The sequence below is a fragment of the Lucilia sericata genome, unplaced genomic scaffold (genome assembly GCF_015586225.1).
Source record: "Lucilia sericata isolate MDLA Ls3-8-SP2 unplaced genomic scaffold, ASM1558622v1 Contig000002F_arrow, whole genome shotgun sequence".
NCBI lineage: Eukaryota > Metazoa > Arthropoda > Insecta > Diptera > Calliphoridae > Lucilia > Lucilia sericata.
In genome coordinates this window covers 2102172-2121718 of record NW_023994043.1, presented here as the reverse complement: position 1 = coordinate 2121718, position 19547 = coordinate 2102172, and the positions used below count along the sequence as shown (strand labels likewise).

The 19547-nt window shown below is 32.8% G+C and overlaps 1 protein-coding gene across 1 annotated transcript; it reads right to left on the bottom strand.

The window, feature by feature from the left end:
- Nucleotides 1-678: 678 nt before the first annotated feature.
- Nucleotides 679-18671, bottom strand: LOC119613056 (protein late bloomer). Its single transcript, XM_037969027.1, has 6 exons — nt 18313-18671; nt 17762-17871; nt 1664-1825; nt 1437-1598; nt 1169-1369; nt 679-1087 (listed from the first exon to the last, which is right to left on the bottom strand). The coding sequence occupies exons 2-6, from the start codon at nt 17825-17827 to the stop codon at nt 1001-1003; spliced, it is 678 nt and encodes a 225-aa protein (XP_037824955.1). The 5' UTR covers nt 17828-17871; nt 18313-18671; the 3' UTR covers nt 679-1000.
- Between the last annotated feature and the right edge of the window lie 876 nt (nt 18672-19547).

Genomic DNA, 19547 nt, shown 5'->3' with positions numbered 1-19547 from the left:
TATCATGCTTTCAACGGCAGGCAAACGGACGGTTCCATCTTACTTTGTTATTGTTTTATGCCAATCCTGTAAACACAAAAATATAAATAATACGACTTTTATTCTCTTTTTTGTTTTTTTATAACGTCTTGGTGAAAACGTGGTTATTGTCTATTTTAAACATCTTATCAAATTTTCCTGACCGAACCCTATCATGCTTTCAACGGCAGGCAAACGGACGGATATGGAAAAAAATTTTGAATATTCAGATGTCTCTTATTTTACGAGCAAAAAATTAACTTAGTATTTTTTCACAAAATTTATATATACGGTCCCCAATATATTAAATATGTAGAATTTTTAAGGGTCACGTCATTTATCTGACAGGTGAGAACTAGTCTTAAATCACTTTGTTATTCTTTGACAACAAAACAATTTCATTTGATTCCCTTAAAAAATTCAATTTTAAATAAATATGTATTCCCAAATCAATAAGATGCAAGTGTAAATTAGTGTACCAACTAATTTTTTGTTTTAATTAAAATTTGTATTAATTTTTAATTATCGCAGCTGGTAACGGTCGAGCAAATAAAATTTATTTGTGTTAATTGTCCGCAGTGATGCAATTACAATAATAATCCATAAATTGGCTTTTGGCCAATTTATATCTAGACTATTATTTAAAATAAAATTAATTGGTTTTTCATTGGTTTTGTTTTTATTTATTTCATTTTTAATTTGGTATTGTAAAAATTATTGGCCTTTAAAATTTTTAAACCGTAAATATGTAACTGATTGATGTCGATACATCATCATCTTTATTATTATTTATTTAGTAATTAATTTTGACAAATTAAATTTATTTCTCTCTTATAACAAGAATATAGTATAAAAGATTTTATTCAATTAACATTATTAATATAAACAAAATTAACGAGTTAACTTTTTTTTCAATTGATCGATCTACATTTTTGGTTTGATTTTGATTATTGTACGAGTAATAACAACGACTACTAGATAATTATTCGGAAATCACAATTTGTTCACTCTTCTGACCACGGGCCTCTAAGCTTTTTGCGAAGTAGTATGAAGATATCATAGCTAGGGCCTAGAAATAGATGGATTTTTATAGGGAATAGAAATAGTAAAACCGTTATTTGGATAACAAAAAAAAAAAAAAAATACATACCTCTAAAGCTACTAGACCTACTATGGTCAAGATGAGATTATCACTTTGGCAGTCAATAAATTTTACAGCCATAATTTCACAACCTTTAGAAAAGATATTGTTGTCATCGGAACAATCCTTTAAGATGCAACAGCTGGAAGGCAATTCATCGGTATCATCCTTAATATAATCCTGAGGACTCTCTTTGCCACAACATTCATACTGATTATAAATTAAAAAATTGAAGAATAAGAAAGTATTCCCATAAAACATATAGAATTTCACTTACTTGTGTTTGAATGCTAAACATGGCACCAGGACTACTTAGTTCCTGCTCCCATGTATCCTGTACCCGCTGTCTGGTCATATCAATGTAATCACTTTTCATTGCTGCAAAACTAATCATGAAAATTGTTTCACAAACCACAGTAAATGCACCAAGACCCAAATACTAAGAGAATATAAAATAAATTTGATTAAAAACCCATTAGTGCTCATAATTCAGAATACACTTACTCCCATCGATAGAGCGTATGACTCACGCAATGAAGCAAAACATCCCAGGGAGCATAGTGTTAAGGCTAGAGAACCTAATCCAGTAGCTAAATAAGCACCCAAAGGAGAGCCAGCACCACCCAATGTCACTACACCAACTGATATCAGTATTACGCCCAATACCTGAAAAACCAATTAAAATTATTAAAAATATTTATTAATTATTTAAATCTTATTAAAATTTATTCACATCATTAAAACACTAAAGCATTACAATTTATATGATAGGTAGTTGTACTTGTTATATTTTCACCATATCTTGTATTATTTGGCACAAACATACATATTGCCCATTATGAACATTTTAAATTATTCTTTCATAGACATGTATATACATTTCATAGAGGTAGGTTACAATAGGGGATAAAGGGTGTTGTCTAGATTTATATACAAAAATGTAATAAAAACTTTTAGTTTTGATTCATTGTTGGCTTCTTTTATAACAAAGAATCGTCATGCTATAAAATGGCCTTCACAATAAACAGATTTGCCTTAAACTTATGTCTTGATGTCCTTATCGAAATCAAAATAATAAAACAAATCCTCAAAATAATCTGTATATATATAAAATGAATGTGTGTTTGTTTGTATATTTGTATGTTTGAACGTTATAGACTACTAAACGGCTGAACTAAACGGCAGAACAGAAATTTTCACAGCGTATTCCTGTATGTCTGGAATAGGTAATAGGCTATTTTTTATTTTGAAATTTCAAGTGGGCGAGAAGCCACGCCAATATTAAGAAAATATAAAATCCGTATATTTGAGATAATATAACAGTTAGAGTCGGAGCCACTTTAGTGTCAATATGATTATTTAGGATAAAAAGTAGGCTGACTATCATTAGGAGGCGTGGCATCTCCCATATAAATTAAATACAAAAATTCGTTGATCATGGAAACTATTTCAGTTAGAATCTTAAAATTTTGCACGAATAACTTTAACATCCATGTAAACATTTTGGGTAATAAATTAGCGGACTACCCATGAGGAGAGCGGCACCTCCCATATTAATAAAATACAAAAATTCGTTCATCTGGGAAACTAATAGAACTAAATTCTTAAAAATTTGCACGAAGAACTTTAGTATTCATCTGAACATTTTTATGGAGAAAGAGCGGACTTTCATCTGGGGAGTCTCGGGGCCCCCTAGAATCTTTAAATTTTACTTGAAGAACTTTGACATTCATCTGAACATTTAGAGTATAACGGGCGGACTTATGGTGGACTTGGTACCTCCCATATGAATTAAATACAAAATTTCGTTTCACTGGGACACTAATAGAACTAGATTCTTCAAATTTTGCACAAATTACTTTAATATTCATATGAACATTTTGGAGAAAAAAGGGCGGACTTCCATCTGGAGAGCTTGAAGCCCCCACATGAATTGAATAGAAAAATGTGTATATCTGAGAAACTATTAGAGCTGAATCTTCAAATTTTACATGAAGAACTTTGACATTCATGTAAACATTTAGAGAATAACGGGCGGAATTTCAATGAGGGGCTTGGCACCACATATATGAATTAAATAAACTATTGTAGTTAGAATTTTCAAAATTGTTAAGTGGGTTTTTTATTTATATTGGTTTTAGGGTAGCAAAGCACACTGGGTATAGCTGGTTTAAATAATAACCTTAATAACTTCCGATCTGATTGTATGGAATGTGTCAGGATCACTATTATCTCAAATATAATTTTTTAATATTTACTTTGAACGGAATTTATCACGCCCATTATTGTTAGCCCCTTATAATCACAAATATGTGTGTAAAGTGTTTTAACTTCTGTATATCTATAATAACAAAAATAACACAGGCCAACAAATGTTTAACGCAAAAACCAAAGTACATACACTTCGCTATAGAATTAAGCTATGGTGATATGAATTTTGTATCAGAATTTCTCCAATACATCAGGTTTTTTAGGTTAAGATATCTCGAAAAAATAAGAAGATATAACAGAGTACTTACAGATGACATAAAATAATTTGTAAATAATAAGAATTTGTTGGCCTGTGTAATTAGTATGGAAATGTACTTATTAATGGGTAAACAGCATCATAAATACATACATATTTCTCATTTACTATAATACCGGAATAACTCAAAATGTGTGCTATTCTACATAAATACATGTAGGACGACAGGCCGCCTCTACGGTCCGTCTCTACTCTTTTCACTTGGATCTTAGATCCCACAAGTCAATTAAAACACAAACACATTTAATTAATATAACATTTATTAAAGAAACTTATAACTAAGTTAAAATAAAATTAAACTGTCCGTTTAGTGTTCAATTCAATTCAGACTCTATTCAAAAACTAAAAACTAACTACAACGTCTGTCCGTATTAGGTTAAGTCACTCAACCGAACCTGATCTCACTCAACTCTCTTTCCTAGTCTGGCTGACTGCCTTAACCCCCTAGGCACCGATCCTACATTCGGCCCTCCTGATGCAGCATTCGACCCGAATGTGGCGTTCCACGGCTTCATATATTCTGCGACCGTGGTACATCTCTTGGAACCTTCGAATTCTCCAATCTTCTCAACTTCGTACCGTCCATGATCCATCTTCTTCACGACTTTATAGGGTCCTAAAAACTTGGGTTTCAACTTTAAACCGGTTCCGTACTGTGTACGTTTTATCGCAACTAAGTCATCTAGTTTGTACTCTCTCTCAGGCACTCGTTTCTTGTCATAACTATTTTTATTCTCCTGCTGAATTTTTAGAATATTCTCCCGCGCTTCATCTCGTAGGGCATCTCGTTCTTGATGGAGCTCGTTGACCGCTACTTCCTCTAACAGCTCACGGATGTCAGCACCAAATTTGGTTCTCATTTTCAAACCTGTCATTAATTCAAATGGTGTACTTCCTGTACTTCTGGTGGGTGTGTTGTTTATCATCCTCTGTACTGTTTCTACATGTCGGTACCAATTCTGTGGGTTTTCAAGGCACAATTTGGTTAACATGGGGATGACTATTCGGTGTATTCTCTCCACCTGTCCATTTCCTCTAGGCACCCCTGTTGCTATTAGCAAATGTTGTATGCCTTCTTCTGCACAATAACCGCTAAATTCGTTGGATGTGAAAGCAGTACCTCTATCAGTAATCACTCGCACCGGATTTCCGAATAATGCCGCCTGCTTACGCATACGATCCACCACTTCACTTGAGCCTGTACTCTTTGTAGGATAAAGCCATACAAATTTCGAGAACGCATCCACGACAACTAAGATGTGGTTATACTGCTTCTTGGTATTCTCCATGGGACCAACGTGGTCCAAATGATAAGTCATCAATGGTTTGTCTGCCTTATCAATCGGATTCAGTAATCCTTCTTTCCTACCAGTCTTCGCTTCAGTCATAATACATTCAATACAACTCTTAACCACACTTTCAACCTTTGGGTTCAATCTGGGAATATAAAACGTCTTCTCGATCAGGTCTGCTGTCTTCTTTGAAGCAAAATGTCCTTGCCGATGAGCCATTTCTATTACTTCACGTTCCATACTCATTGGAACGACGACAAGTTCCTTGGTTGGATCCTTGTGTACTATACCAAACCTCAAATAGTAATCTTCATAACTCTGGCTCTCCAAAATTTTGCTAATCGCCCTGATCCAATCGTCTTCTAATTGGGCCTCTCTTATTCTATGACGTAACGAGTCTTCCATCATCAAACATGAGACTCTACTCAAGGCATCAACATGACGCATCTTCGATCCTGAACGATGCTCAATTACATAGTCGAAATCCTGCAGAAAGAGAGCCCATCTCGATACTCTTAATGGCACATCGTCCTTCTTCATCGTCATTGCAAACGCATTGCAATCCGTTACAATCTTCACTCTCATGCCTATCACATACACACGCCACTTCCTTAAAGCCTCTATAATGGCTAGTACCTCCAACTCATACGAGTGGTATTTTTCCTCGGCCGGTGTAGTTTTCCGACTCATGTATTGGATAGGATGTAGTTGGTTATCTTCCGAATCTCTTTGTAATAGCACTGCTCCATAGCCATGTTTACTGGCATCTGCGTGTATTTCCGTTTCAGCACTTGGATTAAATAGTCTTAATACGGTAGCTCCAACTAATGCTGCTTTTAACTGTTGAAACGCCAAAACTTCTTCATCTTTCATCCTGAAACTTGCATTCTTCCTTAATAAATCTGATAGCGGTTTCGCCACTAACGCATAATCAGGTATGAAACGCCGGAAATAAGAAGTTAAACCTAAAAATCGTTGCACTGCCTTTCGATCCTTCGGAACCGGAAATTTATGAACTGCTACAGTTTTCTCCTCGGATGGTAAAATAGTAGAATTCTCCAACAAATAGCCCAAAAATGCTATTTTCCTCTTTAAAAATTGACACTTACTCCATTTGATTTGAAGTCCGTTTGATGCCGCGACTCTCAAAACTCTTTTCAATTTCTCTAAACCTTCTTGTTCGTCCTTGGATGGTATCACCATGTCATCCATATACACCACTATTGTGCCGTCCATTATCAACTCATGAAACACTGCGGAAATATATCGACAAAACACCGCTGGCGAATTTGATATACCAAAAGGTACATATAAAAACTCAAATTGACCACTATGGGTCACGAACGACGTATATCTTTGGCTATCATCGTCGATCGGCACATGGAAGAAACCGTTTTTCAGATCCAGAGTTGTATAAACTTTTGCCTCTTGTAGTCGTTGCAGCACATCATCAATAACTGCCATCGGGAAATGGTCACGCACAATTTTCTCGTTTAGACGTCGATAATCACAGCACAATCTTTTAGTACCATCTTTCTTTGATACTAGAACTACGGGCGATGAGTACTCCGAACAACTGCGTTTCACAATGCCTTCTTTCAGCCAGTCTGCCACTTGTTGGTCGACAATCTGCTGATCAGTGTATGACATTCTTCGGGGGTTGTGAGACACTGGAATTTCATCCTTAAGTAAAATTTTCATCTTTACTGGGAACGTCTTGGGTCTAATCGGGTTATAATCCCCTATCATGTTCAAAATTTCCTCCTTCACTCCACTTTCCAAATGGTATACATCAAATTCACCTATTTGTGAAGCAATACAAATTTCGCCAAATTCACGAACGACTTCTCCATATTCTGAATCGTCAGCACTCTTCACCTTTACAACTTCCGATTTTACTTCCGGTTTTGAAGACTTTAATGAGAACTTCGCTCCATCAGCATTAATCGAAATGTCCACGTAATCAAGAATATCGTTCCCCAACACAGCCGAATATAAAATATCCCTTTCCCGAGCTACATGGAATTTCACTGGAACTAAAACACCATCCAAATCAACATCAGTCTCGAAAGCGCCAATCGTTTCGATCTCTTTTTCACCTATTCCCAACATCTTACATCTTTCCGCACTTATATTTACATCTTTCATCATCATTAGGGAATCATACCTCACACAACTGATGTCGCTGCCAGTATCCACTATAGCTGATATCTCAAATCCGAGTATAGTAACGACCTTAAATATTCTGTTAGAATGCGATAAAACATCCTCACACGATTTAGGGCTCTTGGGTGATGACAACGTATGCATACTGCTACCCGCCTTTTTCTCTTTCGTCTCACCTCCTGTATTATCACCTTTCTTACAGTTAAAGGATTTGTGGCCGATTTCATTGCACTTAAAACATTTCGGCTGTTTCACAGTGCACTCTTTTAAAAGATGGCCTTTTCCACCGCAATTGTAACATCGTAGGGTTCTCTCTTCCTGCTTCTTAACTTCTACCGGAAACTCCTGCTTTTGGCGCGATCTGTTGAAACTTGTTGTCTGAGCCGGTTTGGTTACCTTTTCATACACCTTCAACTTCGTCTTTAAGTCTTCAATATTCGTCGCCTGGTAAAGAACTGTCTTGTTGGCTTTACTATCGGGTATCCCCTCGATAAAGTACTCTATAATGCTGTCTTCATCTAAAGCTATTGGAGAACCAATCTCCATCAAACAATACAGGTACTCTCGAAAACTTTCACCTGGGCGCTTCTTCCTAGTTTTCAACAAACGATGAACCTCTATAGCTGAGAGTTTTACGCCAAACTCTTTTTGCAATGCACCTTTCAGTGACGACCAATCTCGAACATTAGGCTGGCTCCGACAAAATATTTTTGCTGCTCCTGAAAGTAATTGTCGTGCGTAGATATATTTTTGTAAATCGTTCCATCCTACGGTATAAGCGCAATCTTCATAATCGTTCAGCCACTGCCCTATTTCGGGTTGTCCCTCGCCTGAGAACTTGGATAATGTTTCCTCAATATCCTTCAGTGTGAATGTAGAAGGTCCATGACGTTCTGCATCCACTGGTCGTTGAATAATCGATGCCGCTTCGCCGTATTCTGAATCTTGACCATCAGCCCGCTGCCCAAAACTATAAAATGTAATAACTCTTTCCTGTAAAACAGTCTTCGATCCGTCCACGCCCAAACCCAGTTCGTTACACTTAGTCTTCAACTCCTCAACAGTCAGTCCTAAAATTTCTAATAATTCCATGTTGTCCTCAACGTCAAATATTACAGTATTAGTTTAATAAAATAAAATTAATTAAAGTCAATAAATATTATTAAATACAATATAAATATTTCAAATCATTAACATTAATATAATATATCAAAATTAATCCACAAAAGTACCCCCTAATATTATGAAAATAATCCTAGGTCTACCCTAATATCAAACACTAACTGTAAATAATTTACTATGCTTGCATTGACGTGCAGCCTTTCAAAATTCACATCACTTCATAAAAAAACAAATACTCAAACACAATAGTAAACAAAGTTACTCTTCACCCAAAATTTACGTTAAATTTAAAATTCAACCTCTATACTTAAACTTCATAAAAAATTTAACTCACATCAAAATACCTTATCAGTACTTATGAACACTCATAAACATACTCTTCCTATTCGTTGATCACCCACTACTTCATTGAATGCTCAACTACTCAAAATCACATCAAAATATAAGGGTTGTTTTCTACAACCATATAATCCAATATACTACTCAAACTCTCTGAAACTTTAAATATAATATAATAAAAATACTTAAAATACTCAGCTCCTCCTTATTCCATCATCTTCATAGCAGCATCATTCTTGTTGTAGTATATTCTTCATAACAACTTCGGCATAGTTGCGTCATCTTCTTAGCAACAACTTCTTCACGGCAAAAATTCTTCCTGCAGCTTAAACAGACTCCACCTTCGTATACGCATGTATAGTTGTCTTTGCCTTATACACTCTCACTGTTCTCTTTGAGTCTTTTCACATACAACTTTTTCTTCTCTCTTAACTTTTCATGTGTGTGTTACTCAAGATTCATCTACCGATCTCACTCACTGTGTGTGTTTTTTCAACATCTTTTTTTATATGTGCTTTTCTCACTTCTGTAACGTTTTTCAAAACAACAACATACAACAACGTCTGTTTTCATCTTTCGGCTCGTTTTTTCTAACAGACTTTTTCACTCACAACATGTAACAATACACAAAACCTGTTCTTCCTATTGTTGTTGTTTTAGTTTTTTCCGTTCACTTCTTGCCTACAACACATATACACATAAACACATCACTCTGAAACGTAGAAATAGTTTTTTCTTATATTTCGTCGTTAATGATCGTTCTATTGTTTTTTTTTTTTTTTTTTTTTCTGATTTCAACTTAACTTCTTTTATACACACACAACTTCATCACCAAACACAGAAATTGTTTTTTCTTATGTTTTTCCGTTAATGATCATCAAGTTTAGTTCTTCGCAACACACATTCTCCAACATAAACACAGAAATTGTTTTTTCGTATGTTTTTTCTTCCTTATTTAATGATGATCATAGTTGTTTCTTCTTTAGTTTTCATTAATTTAACATCTTTTATCATAACACAAATCTTATTGTTTCTTTTCATTGGCTCGTTATTTTTTTTCCTTCTGAAATAGTTTTTATACAACACACTTCTCATTGTCTTTTCCTTTCTTCACTTCAAATTAAATCATTTAATTTTCCCTTTCACACTTCTTTAACACATATTTTGGCTCATTATGGTCCATTCTGGACGAGTCCCCATTTGTAGGACGACAGGCCGCCTCTACGGTCCGTCTCTACTCTTTTCACTTGGATCTTAGATCCCACAAGTCAATTAAAACACAAACACATTTAATTAATATAACATTTATTAAAGAAACTTATAACTAAGTTAAAATAAAATTAAACTGTCCGTTTAGTGTTCAATTCAATTCAGACTCTATTCAAAAACTAAAAACTAACTACAACGTCTGTCCGTATTAGGTTAAGTCACTCAACCGAACCTGATCTCACTCAACTCTCTTTCCTAGTCTGGCTGACTGCCTTAACCCCCTAGGCACCGATCCTACATACATATATTAGTTCCTTATATTCTTATCTACTTTCAAAAATGTCTATTACTTTCGGTGTTAGAATGATGTTGTGTCATTACCACGTAATGGGTTAAAATGCTAAAATTTACTTACTCAATAGTATTTAAAGTCATTATTTTACAACACCAGTACTTGCACACTCGCTTACAAATAGGGAGTTAAATAAGTACTTACCAATCTTGCTCATAACGAGTTGAGTAATTACTTCTATTTATGAAAAGAAATACTGTATATAGTAATTTGTTGATACATATAATATGTCGGGAACTTTGAAACAATCATCCCAGATAGCATGTCATGGTCAAGTGGAACATTAGAACAAATACCCGTAGGAGTCCGTTGGTACACAAATGGCTCAACATTTTGAGCCTGATGTTCTATATTGAAGACCCAGAAATATACTACCGTCTCACAACATTTGTATTAGAATAATCCCAGCAGGGATTAACATCCCAGTAAAAACTTTCATTACCATGTAGGGGTTAAAATGCTAAAATTTACTTACACAATAGCATTTTAAGTCATTATTTAAACACGGTAATGTCATTGGAGGCAAGTACTTACCACAAACAATTACAAGTAGTTAGAAATAGTAGTCATTGTAAATCGCATGAAAAAACGTATACAGCTATATCTTTACTAACAAGATGACTAATGAATTAGAAAGTATTTATGTAACACATTATTAGTAAGACCTTATTAGATTACTTCTATGTAATCCAGATGTTATGTAGTAGTCATTTAAAAGTATGTTGTTTGGTAAGTAATTACAATTGAAAGCCATTACCTCGTTTTTGCTGGGATATTTATCGACAGCAAGAAGGCAATTAGGGCGATATCAAGTATTGGATTGTAAGAAAGCCTTAATCGAAGACACTCCAGAGTATTCGACAACGAAAGAACGAATGTACTAACTTTAAAGGGAAGGAAGCTCATGGTAGTTAACCTGACGAACGCAAAATCATTGGACGCAACGAGGGCTGAATTAAAAATATGGGTGAAAGATTTCCAAGATCCCATGGGGTGACCATAACGAGAGCAGAACGAGAAGCCTTCCCGAAATGAGAAAGTCTGGTGTTAGTATGATACATACTACGTATTTTGAGTGGACACACAGGATTATTAGCACAGCTATACAAAATTGGAAATGGGGACTGAGAAGAATATAGAGCACGTGAAACTCTAGAAAACTTTCTTTGCCATTGCCATGCCAAATATCTTTGGAGTGATATTAATCCGGATACAACATCCCTCACGAACACTGATTGGAAAATTCTTAGGAATTACGTCCATGACATTGAGTTTCTGAACACCGAACCATAATACATTCAGTGAATAATATATGCCTTATTTATAAACATTTATCATAGGTTTATAGTACAAATTTATAGATTATAGTACAAAAAACAAAAGAGCACAACGGATTTGATGATGATCCCAGCAATAACATGGTAATTACTTGTACTTACTCAACAACTTACTTTTCAATAACTACTACATACCGTCTGCATTACTTATAAGGTGTCTTCGAACTTTGTTTTTAACACAAACGAAAACAAAATGTTATACAATAATAGACGCAGTGGACGTATCGTCGTAGACAATTTTTTTCTCCGAAACAAAACTACTTACTTAACTCAATATTTACAGGCGATCGTAGTACTTGCCTCCAAAGTCATCTCCTTGTTAAAATGCTATTTTATAAGTAAATTTTAGAATTTTAACCCCTTATTCCCCAAAACAAGTTTTTTTTTTTTTTTTTTTTTGGGAGGGGGGTAATATACATCCTCCTCTTAACCTAACCTAAATTGTTGATTATGTACAAGTCATTACCAAGTTTTCGCTGGATACCCATATGATATGAAGAATATTTAAAATGTGATCTATTTTTTATAGCAAAGAATTTACGTTGATTTGAACCTATGTATATTTTAATATACATGGGTTTTGAAAAAGGCTTTATATAGGTGAAATACATATATGTCAATCCTAATGTTTATATACAATATAGTTATGCCGAATTTTATGGACGGGATTATGGACGTTCCATTCATGTGGGCTAGGGCCTAAGAGGGCCCGATTATTAAAAAAACTCCGCCTTTAGGTTTATATAAAACTTATTTGAGCCGATTTTTATAATTACTAGAAAATTTAAACATTTATAAGTTATGTTGGTCTTGTTGTAAATGCACGATATATAGTACTTGAATTTCTTTTCTTTTTTTATTCGTTCAAACACACTATACTAAATAAATAAATTCTATTGCAATAAATTAATCGTGATTTTTAAAAATTCGTATTTATTATTTAATTTTTCTTTTTGTTTTATGATTGACTGCATCTCTTTCTAAAAAAAAACTAAATTCAATTTGTGCGAGGTACACAATTTAATCACAGCATCCGTATGTGCAATCATTTCAATTAACCCATTTATAACCAGTTCAAATTGTATTTATAAACTATTAATAAAGTTATTGACGGTTTACTGTAAGAATTTAAATAGATGTTGTATTTAATAAACCATAAATAAACAATTAATTTTTGTGAATACGGAAGTAAATGACTTCTTTATGTCATCATTTGTATAATATGTATGTAAATAATAACAAATAAGAATGTTGAGTAGGCATATGATTTAATTAAACTTTTTACGATAGCAAAACATTATTATACCCTCCACCACCATCAGTGGTGATACAGGGTATATAAGTTTGTCGTTCCGTGTGTAACACCAAGAAATATTCATCTAAGACCCAACAAAGTATATATATTCTGGGTCCTTATCAAATTCTGAGTCGATTTAGCTATGTCCGTCTGTCTGTCTGTGTAAAACACGCTCACATTAAAACTAAGCAAAGGAAATCAACAAAATTCACCCAAAATATTTATTATTATCCTAAGCAGTTTGGTATTGAAAATCAGCAAAATCGGTTCACAACGTAAAAAGTTATGAGTAAAAATTTCAGACTACCTCGAAAAAAATTACGTTTTTTTCAACATTCTTTTGAAGTTTTCTCAGAAACTACCAAAGATATTTCGATGAATTTTGTCACACATTATTTTTTTATGAATGCGATTAATTATGTTCAAAATCTTTACAATTGATCGAATATTAGTTATCGTTAATAACTCCCTCAAATATATCGGTATCAACACAAAATTTTGTACATGCAAATATAATATGAACAGATACTGTCAACGTAGATCTCAGTCGGTCCACAATTGGTCATAGCTCCCATATAAGATCCACTTCCGAAAATCACCTAAACGTACATATTTCATTGATGAATATAGCTATTGTGATCAAATTCGAATTAAATATGTTTTGTGTACATACAAATCAATCTACCAAATTTTTTACGGATCGGTCCATTATTGGTCATAGCTCCCATATAAGGCCCACTTCCGAAAATCATTTAAAAGCTCATATTTCATTGAAAAATTCGACACAAATATGTTTAGTCTAAATATGAATCACTCTACGAATTTTTTTCCGGATAGGCCCATAATTGGTCATAGCTCCCATATAAAGTCCACTTATTGGTCATAGTTCCCATATAAGGCCCACTTCCGAAAATCACTTAAATGCATATATTTCATTGAATAATAAAGCTATCGGGATACAATTCGACACAAGTATGTGTTGTATACATACAAATCATTCTACAAAATTTTTTACGGATCGGTCCATTATTCGTCATAGCTCCCATATAAGGCCCACTTCCGAAAATCACTTAAAAACACATATTTCATTGTCAACTAAAGCTATCGTGATAAAATTCGACAAAAATATGTTTTGTGTACATTCAAATCATTCCACAAAATTTTTTACGGATTGGTCCAATATTGGTCATAGCTCCCATATAAAGCCCACTTCCGAAAATCACTTAAAAGCACATTTTCAAATAAAGCTATCTTGATAAAATTCGACACAAATATGTTTTGTCTTTATATGAGTCACTCTTCATTACATTCTAAAAATATAAGGATAAAATTCGACTTGAATATATTTTGTGTGCATATAAATCATTCTACCACTTTTTTCCCGGATTGGTTCATTATTGGTCATATCTCCCATATAAGTCCCACTTCCGAAAATCACTTAAACGCACATATTTAATTGTTAAATAAAGTTATCTAGATAAAATTCGGCACAAATATGTTTTGTCTTTATATGAATCACTCTTCCAAAATTTTCCGGATTGGTCCATATATGGTAATAGCTGCTATATAAGGTCCACTTCAAAAAAATCACTTAAGCGCACATATTTCATTATCAAATAAAGATATCTTGATAAAATTCGACAAAAATATGTTTTGTGTAAGGTCATAGCTCGTATACATATAAAGCACTTCCGAAAATCACCTAAACGCACATATTTCATTAATTAATAAATCTATTATAGTAAAATTCGAATTGAATTTTTTTTTTGGCATATAAATCATTATACGAAATTTTTTCCTTACCGGTCGATAATTGGTCACAATTCCCATATAAGGACCATTTCCTAAAATTACTCAAATTCACATTGACAATCAAAGTTATCGGGATAAAATTAGACATAAATGTGTATTTTGTATATATAGATCATTTTACGGAATTAATATAAATTTTTCTCGACCTTATTAAAATTAGTTTGACATATGCATTAATGTTAGTACACTCAATACGGAAACAAAAATTTTGCCAAGTTATCTGAAAATTAGATATTTAAATGAGTTTTTAAAAGTAGCTTGCTGGTGGAGGGTATTTAAGATTCGGCATAGCCGAATATAGTACTCTAACTTTTTTAGTTTAGTTTTATTGTTGCTAACCTATTTAATGTGTGTTTTTCAAAATTTAAATGTTGAATTACGACCTATTATGGAATCCAGACACTACAATATATCTTATCTAAATCGTGGTTGCATGTACTTTTACCTGTATACTACATCAAATCTAAAGAAATACACCTAGCCACAATTGGGCATGTTGTGCGCTCTACATCGACATCTAGAAGCATGAATAACAAGTAAGAAAGTATAGTCGGGCGTGGTCGACCATATTATACCTACACCAACTATGAATATTAACATAACAAAGCATTTATCTTCAATATTACCTTGTTTCCATTACATTTAAGCAATTTATGGACAAAAACTAATTTTCTGAAAATGGGGGCTAGGCCAAATATAGACCGATCCCAATAAAATTTTGTGAATAGATTTATATTTAAGTAATATTTATTTGTGCTGAATTTCATCCCGATATTAGTGTTTATAAGTGAATTTTGGATATTCAAGTAATTTTCTGAAGGTCAAATGACGTCCGATATTTATGAAATTTGGTAAGGTCATCAAGGCTTGTATTAAACTTGGCACAACTAAGTTTTTTTCGATATACAGGTATATTAATTATGAGCTCAAGCCCAATATACTCTCTCCGTTCGTTTTGCACTCCTTACTAATCAAGAAAGTGGAAAAATACCAACAATGCCTTTAAAAGACCATAAGCCACCTCCCCTCTATTTGCGTGAACCTACCACCATTCTATTAGTTAATAAGTTTTCCCAACTTGTAGGTAAATAAAATTTTTACGTAGTTTCTCTACACAAAGGAAACATTCCGGAAACAAAGACCTTTTAGAAAAGTCTTTAATAACAATAGTTAATAGTCTTCATTCTGAAAAGAAAAATACTCATCCAATATACATTTTAATCGAAAAATTACTGTAGATGAACCCATAAAGCGCAAAGGTCCTTCTCAATACCTTAATTGCCAAGAGTTCGGTCACACCAGAGCATTCTGAAAATTTTTCGTTTATATAAGTACTTGTAAATAAGGAGTTAAAGAGTTGTTTTATTTTACGCACAAAAAATGCTCACACAGAATACGAACCTGGGTCTCTTGTTCGTAAGTTCGATGTCTTACTCACGACCCCACTGATTAGATATTTCATTGTGTGATAAATATTGGTTTTTATAAAGAAAAACTATTTTGTTTCTGTGTGTGTTAAAACAGTTGTAAGCACGCTATCAAAAAAAGTGTCCAAATAAAATAGTAAAACTCAAAATAAAGTGTTTATGTTTCTGATTATTGTAAGTCATTATAAGAGTACTTAAAAGTAATATATGTAGATGTTATGTAGTATTTTGCTGGACAGTAACTGTGGTCAAAATCACACCGTACACTATCGCTGGTGTCCTGCATTTCTACACATCCAACAATCTAGTTGGTTGGAGCTTTCCTGATACTTCTAGAAGTATTTTAAGTTAAAACTACATACGTCGCAAAAGCAACATCAAATGAATTCTGACAAGATGTTTGAGTGAAAAACTTGTAGGTGTAACTACAGGGTAAACGTCTTTTCAAATGTTCTTAAGCATTTAACAAACACTTATTTGCCTACCTGGAGTCTCTCAGACTCCAGAGTAACTGTTTTTGACTATAACTTTTCCTATAATACTTTTTTCTTTTCGCGTCTTTCTGTAATTTCTGATCTCCGCCTATACTATCACGTCAGTGTTCATCATTAATATATATGCTCGAGCTGGCTCTTGAGCGCGGTTAAAAGTGCTCTTGCAGTCTGAGTTACTTTTTTGGATTCTAAAATATTCCAGATGCCTCTAATGACATCACCATGTTAAAATAATGTAAATTTTAGCATTTTAACCCCTTACATGGTAATGAAAGTTTTTACTGGGTAATAGAAAAAGTTTATAATTAATGTCATTTTTTGTATTCTTGATCCTATTGAACCATTTTGTTACTTCGGGATTGTAAAACATTTTATAATTTTAGTTAAAATATGTCGCAAATGTTATTTTTTTATAATAATTTTTATAAAAAAAAATCTTCAAAGAAAGTATTTTTATTTTATTGAGTTCAGAATATTGGAGTCTGAGAGATTCTCGGTATATAGGTATTAATTGAATTTTATATTGAAAATAAAGTTACTCATTGAGGTCTCTTAGCTCTTGCCCATGAAAAATTAGATTTTTAATACTTATTTTTTAAGGGCTTGGCAACTAGCCCTCTTTAAACTTCTTTAAAGACATGTAGGAAGACAGCTTAGCCGTCTATATATTTCTAACACACAGACAAACACACTTTAAATTTTAAATATACAGATAAAATGAAGTCCATTGTTTTCAAATGGGTTAATACAATTTTATTTTACTACGTCTATGTAATCAAAAACATTTACTTATTAAAATATGTATGATGTACATACATCTACCTATGTACATCATTCGTATGTATGAATGTGTTAACACATAGAAGAAACATGTGAAACCTATTTTCGGTAAATATAAACAAGAACGAATGCTCAAAGAAATGCAAAATTTAATTTTTTTTTTGTTTGACTGACTATATAGTGTTTCGTGACCATGATAATAATATACATAATATAAAAGAATGACATACACATGAATATGTCCTATATACATACACAAGTACATTTGTTTATATAAATGTACATTACTTTTGTTTGTTGTTAGTACTCTTCTTTGTGTTCTTATTTTGCTACAACATGTATATACATTCGTATAACTGTTTTTAGGTCCTACGAGTAAATTAAGTTTCCTGCCATCATTCTATAGGTTTTTAGTGTTAGTGTTATTTTTAGTTGTTCTCTCACTTACCGAAACCAAAACATTCAAGGTTAGTAGAGCGTATTTCCAGACAGCAATTGAAAATGACAACTTCATCTTAACGTCAGTTTCCTTGAACCTTAAATGAGCAGCTGAGAGAACTAAAATTGGAACAAAATAAAAGTAAAAAATAATGAAAGAAAACAAAAACAAACATTAAAAGTTTATTGTTGTCAAACAAAAATAACGAAAAAAAACAAGCAAGTAGAACACAATTCTATACTAAATGACACAATTTGATGTTTTTTTCTATACATGTCTTAATTAGTTGTTGTTTATTACAAATCAATTTGTACACTTAGTGCAGTAAATTGAAAATCCTTAAATTAAATTAAATTAGATTTGAAATTAACTGTCAATTTAATTGTATATACCCTAATTGTATGCATCAGTATATACATATGTAATTAAAATAAACTATGAATGTATAGTTTATTTTAATTATAATAACATATTACATGTTTTATAATAACAAAAACTTTTTTTTTCAAATACACATGTACGTATGAGTCCACATTTCAACATATATTGCGTATACGTACCCAATAAATATTATTTTTATTATTTTCCTTAAATTTTCTTTTGTTTTTTTTTTATTTTGTGCTGAAAATAAACTACAACCAAGATGTATTTACTTGTATTGTAGTCGTCTTTATTTCAGCTAATATTTTGTGTTTTTTATATTTTTTGTTCTTTTTGTTTATATTTAAAACACCAACAAACAGACACACACGATTTTAAATTCCAACAGATTTTTTCTATTTATGATTAATTTTATTCTGGTGTCGGTATGTAGAAGGAAAACGTACGGACAATCATGAGCACATGCCTGTTGTTGCTTTTTATTTTACCCGCTCACAGACTTTTCCGACCAATTTCGTCTTAAGGAACAAGTGGTACTGAGGTGAAAAGCTAAGAGAAGAATCTTATGCATGTTCATATTCATGAGTTTATGTTTATCATTGGCGTAATGATTGAGATGAATTTTATTTTATTTGAAGATTATGTTATTGTTGTTGTTATTTCAGTTGCTGCTGCCGATGATGATGCTTTTCTTTTCGCTTTTCCTGTGTGGTGTGATGATAAGTGTGAGAGTATTTGCTTTTATATCCACCACTACCACATGTTTTCGTGTCAAAAGTGAAATGGAAAATAAAATAAAAACCAACAAAACAAACACTCGTTGTATTACGTTAAGAGAGGTAAAAACTACTCATTTCAATTGTAATACAATGTATGAGTATTCAGCTGGTACGTTTTCATAACAAAGGAAAATTTTGTGTTTTTTAGCAGAACGAATACTGATTACCCTACATTAAATGAATATCAACAAAGTTAAACAATTTTATGCTTGAGAAGTTAGTTTAGGTTATGAAGATACGCAAACATATATGCCCAGGAAAAATTTACATTGAAAAGTAATGAGTTAAAAGGCTAATAAAACATCCTTTCACTACATCTTCATTAGCATTTTAAGTCATTTTAACACGGTGATGTCATTGGAGGCAAGTACTTCTACGCTCGCTTACAAATAGGTAGTTAAAGAAGTACTTGCAATTTCTCTTACAAAGAAGTTGTTTTTTTTTCTTAATAATAAAAAGAGCCAGCTAGAATACGAACCAGGGACTTCGGGTTGTTCGTCAAATGTTCTACTCACTGCACAACTGCGTAGCAATTTTATTGCGCGTTAAATAATGGTTTTCACGTGCAAATAATTATGTTTTTTTTTGTAAAACACAATTCTTTAGTCGCAATCAAATAAAATGTGCAAACAAAG

Bases quoted from the DNA above. Each gene is read 5' to 3' on its own strand.
- LOC119613056 (XM_037969027.1), bottom strand. From the start codon at position 17,827: ATGAAGTTGTCATTTTCAATTGCTGTCTGGAAATACGCTCTACTAACC. The intron at 1,826-17,761 runs GTAAGTGAGAGA...TTGGTTTTTCAG, and splicing joins CCTTGAATGTTTTGGTTTCG to GTATTGGGCGTAATACTGAT. The intron at 1,088-1,168 runs GTATGTATTTTT...ATCTATTTCTAG, and splicing joins TAGGTCTAGTAGCTTTAGAG to GCCCTAGCTATGATATCTTC.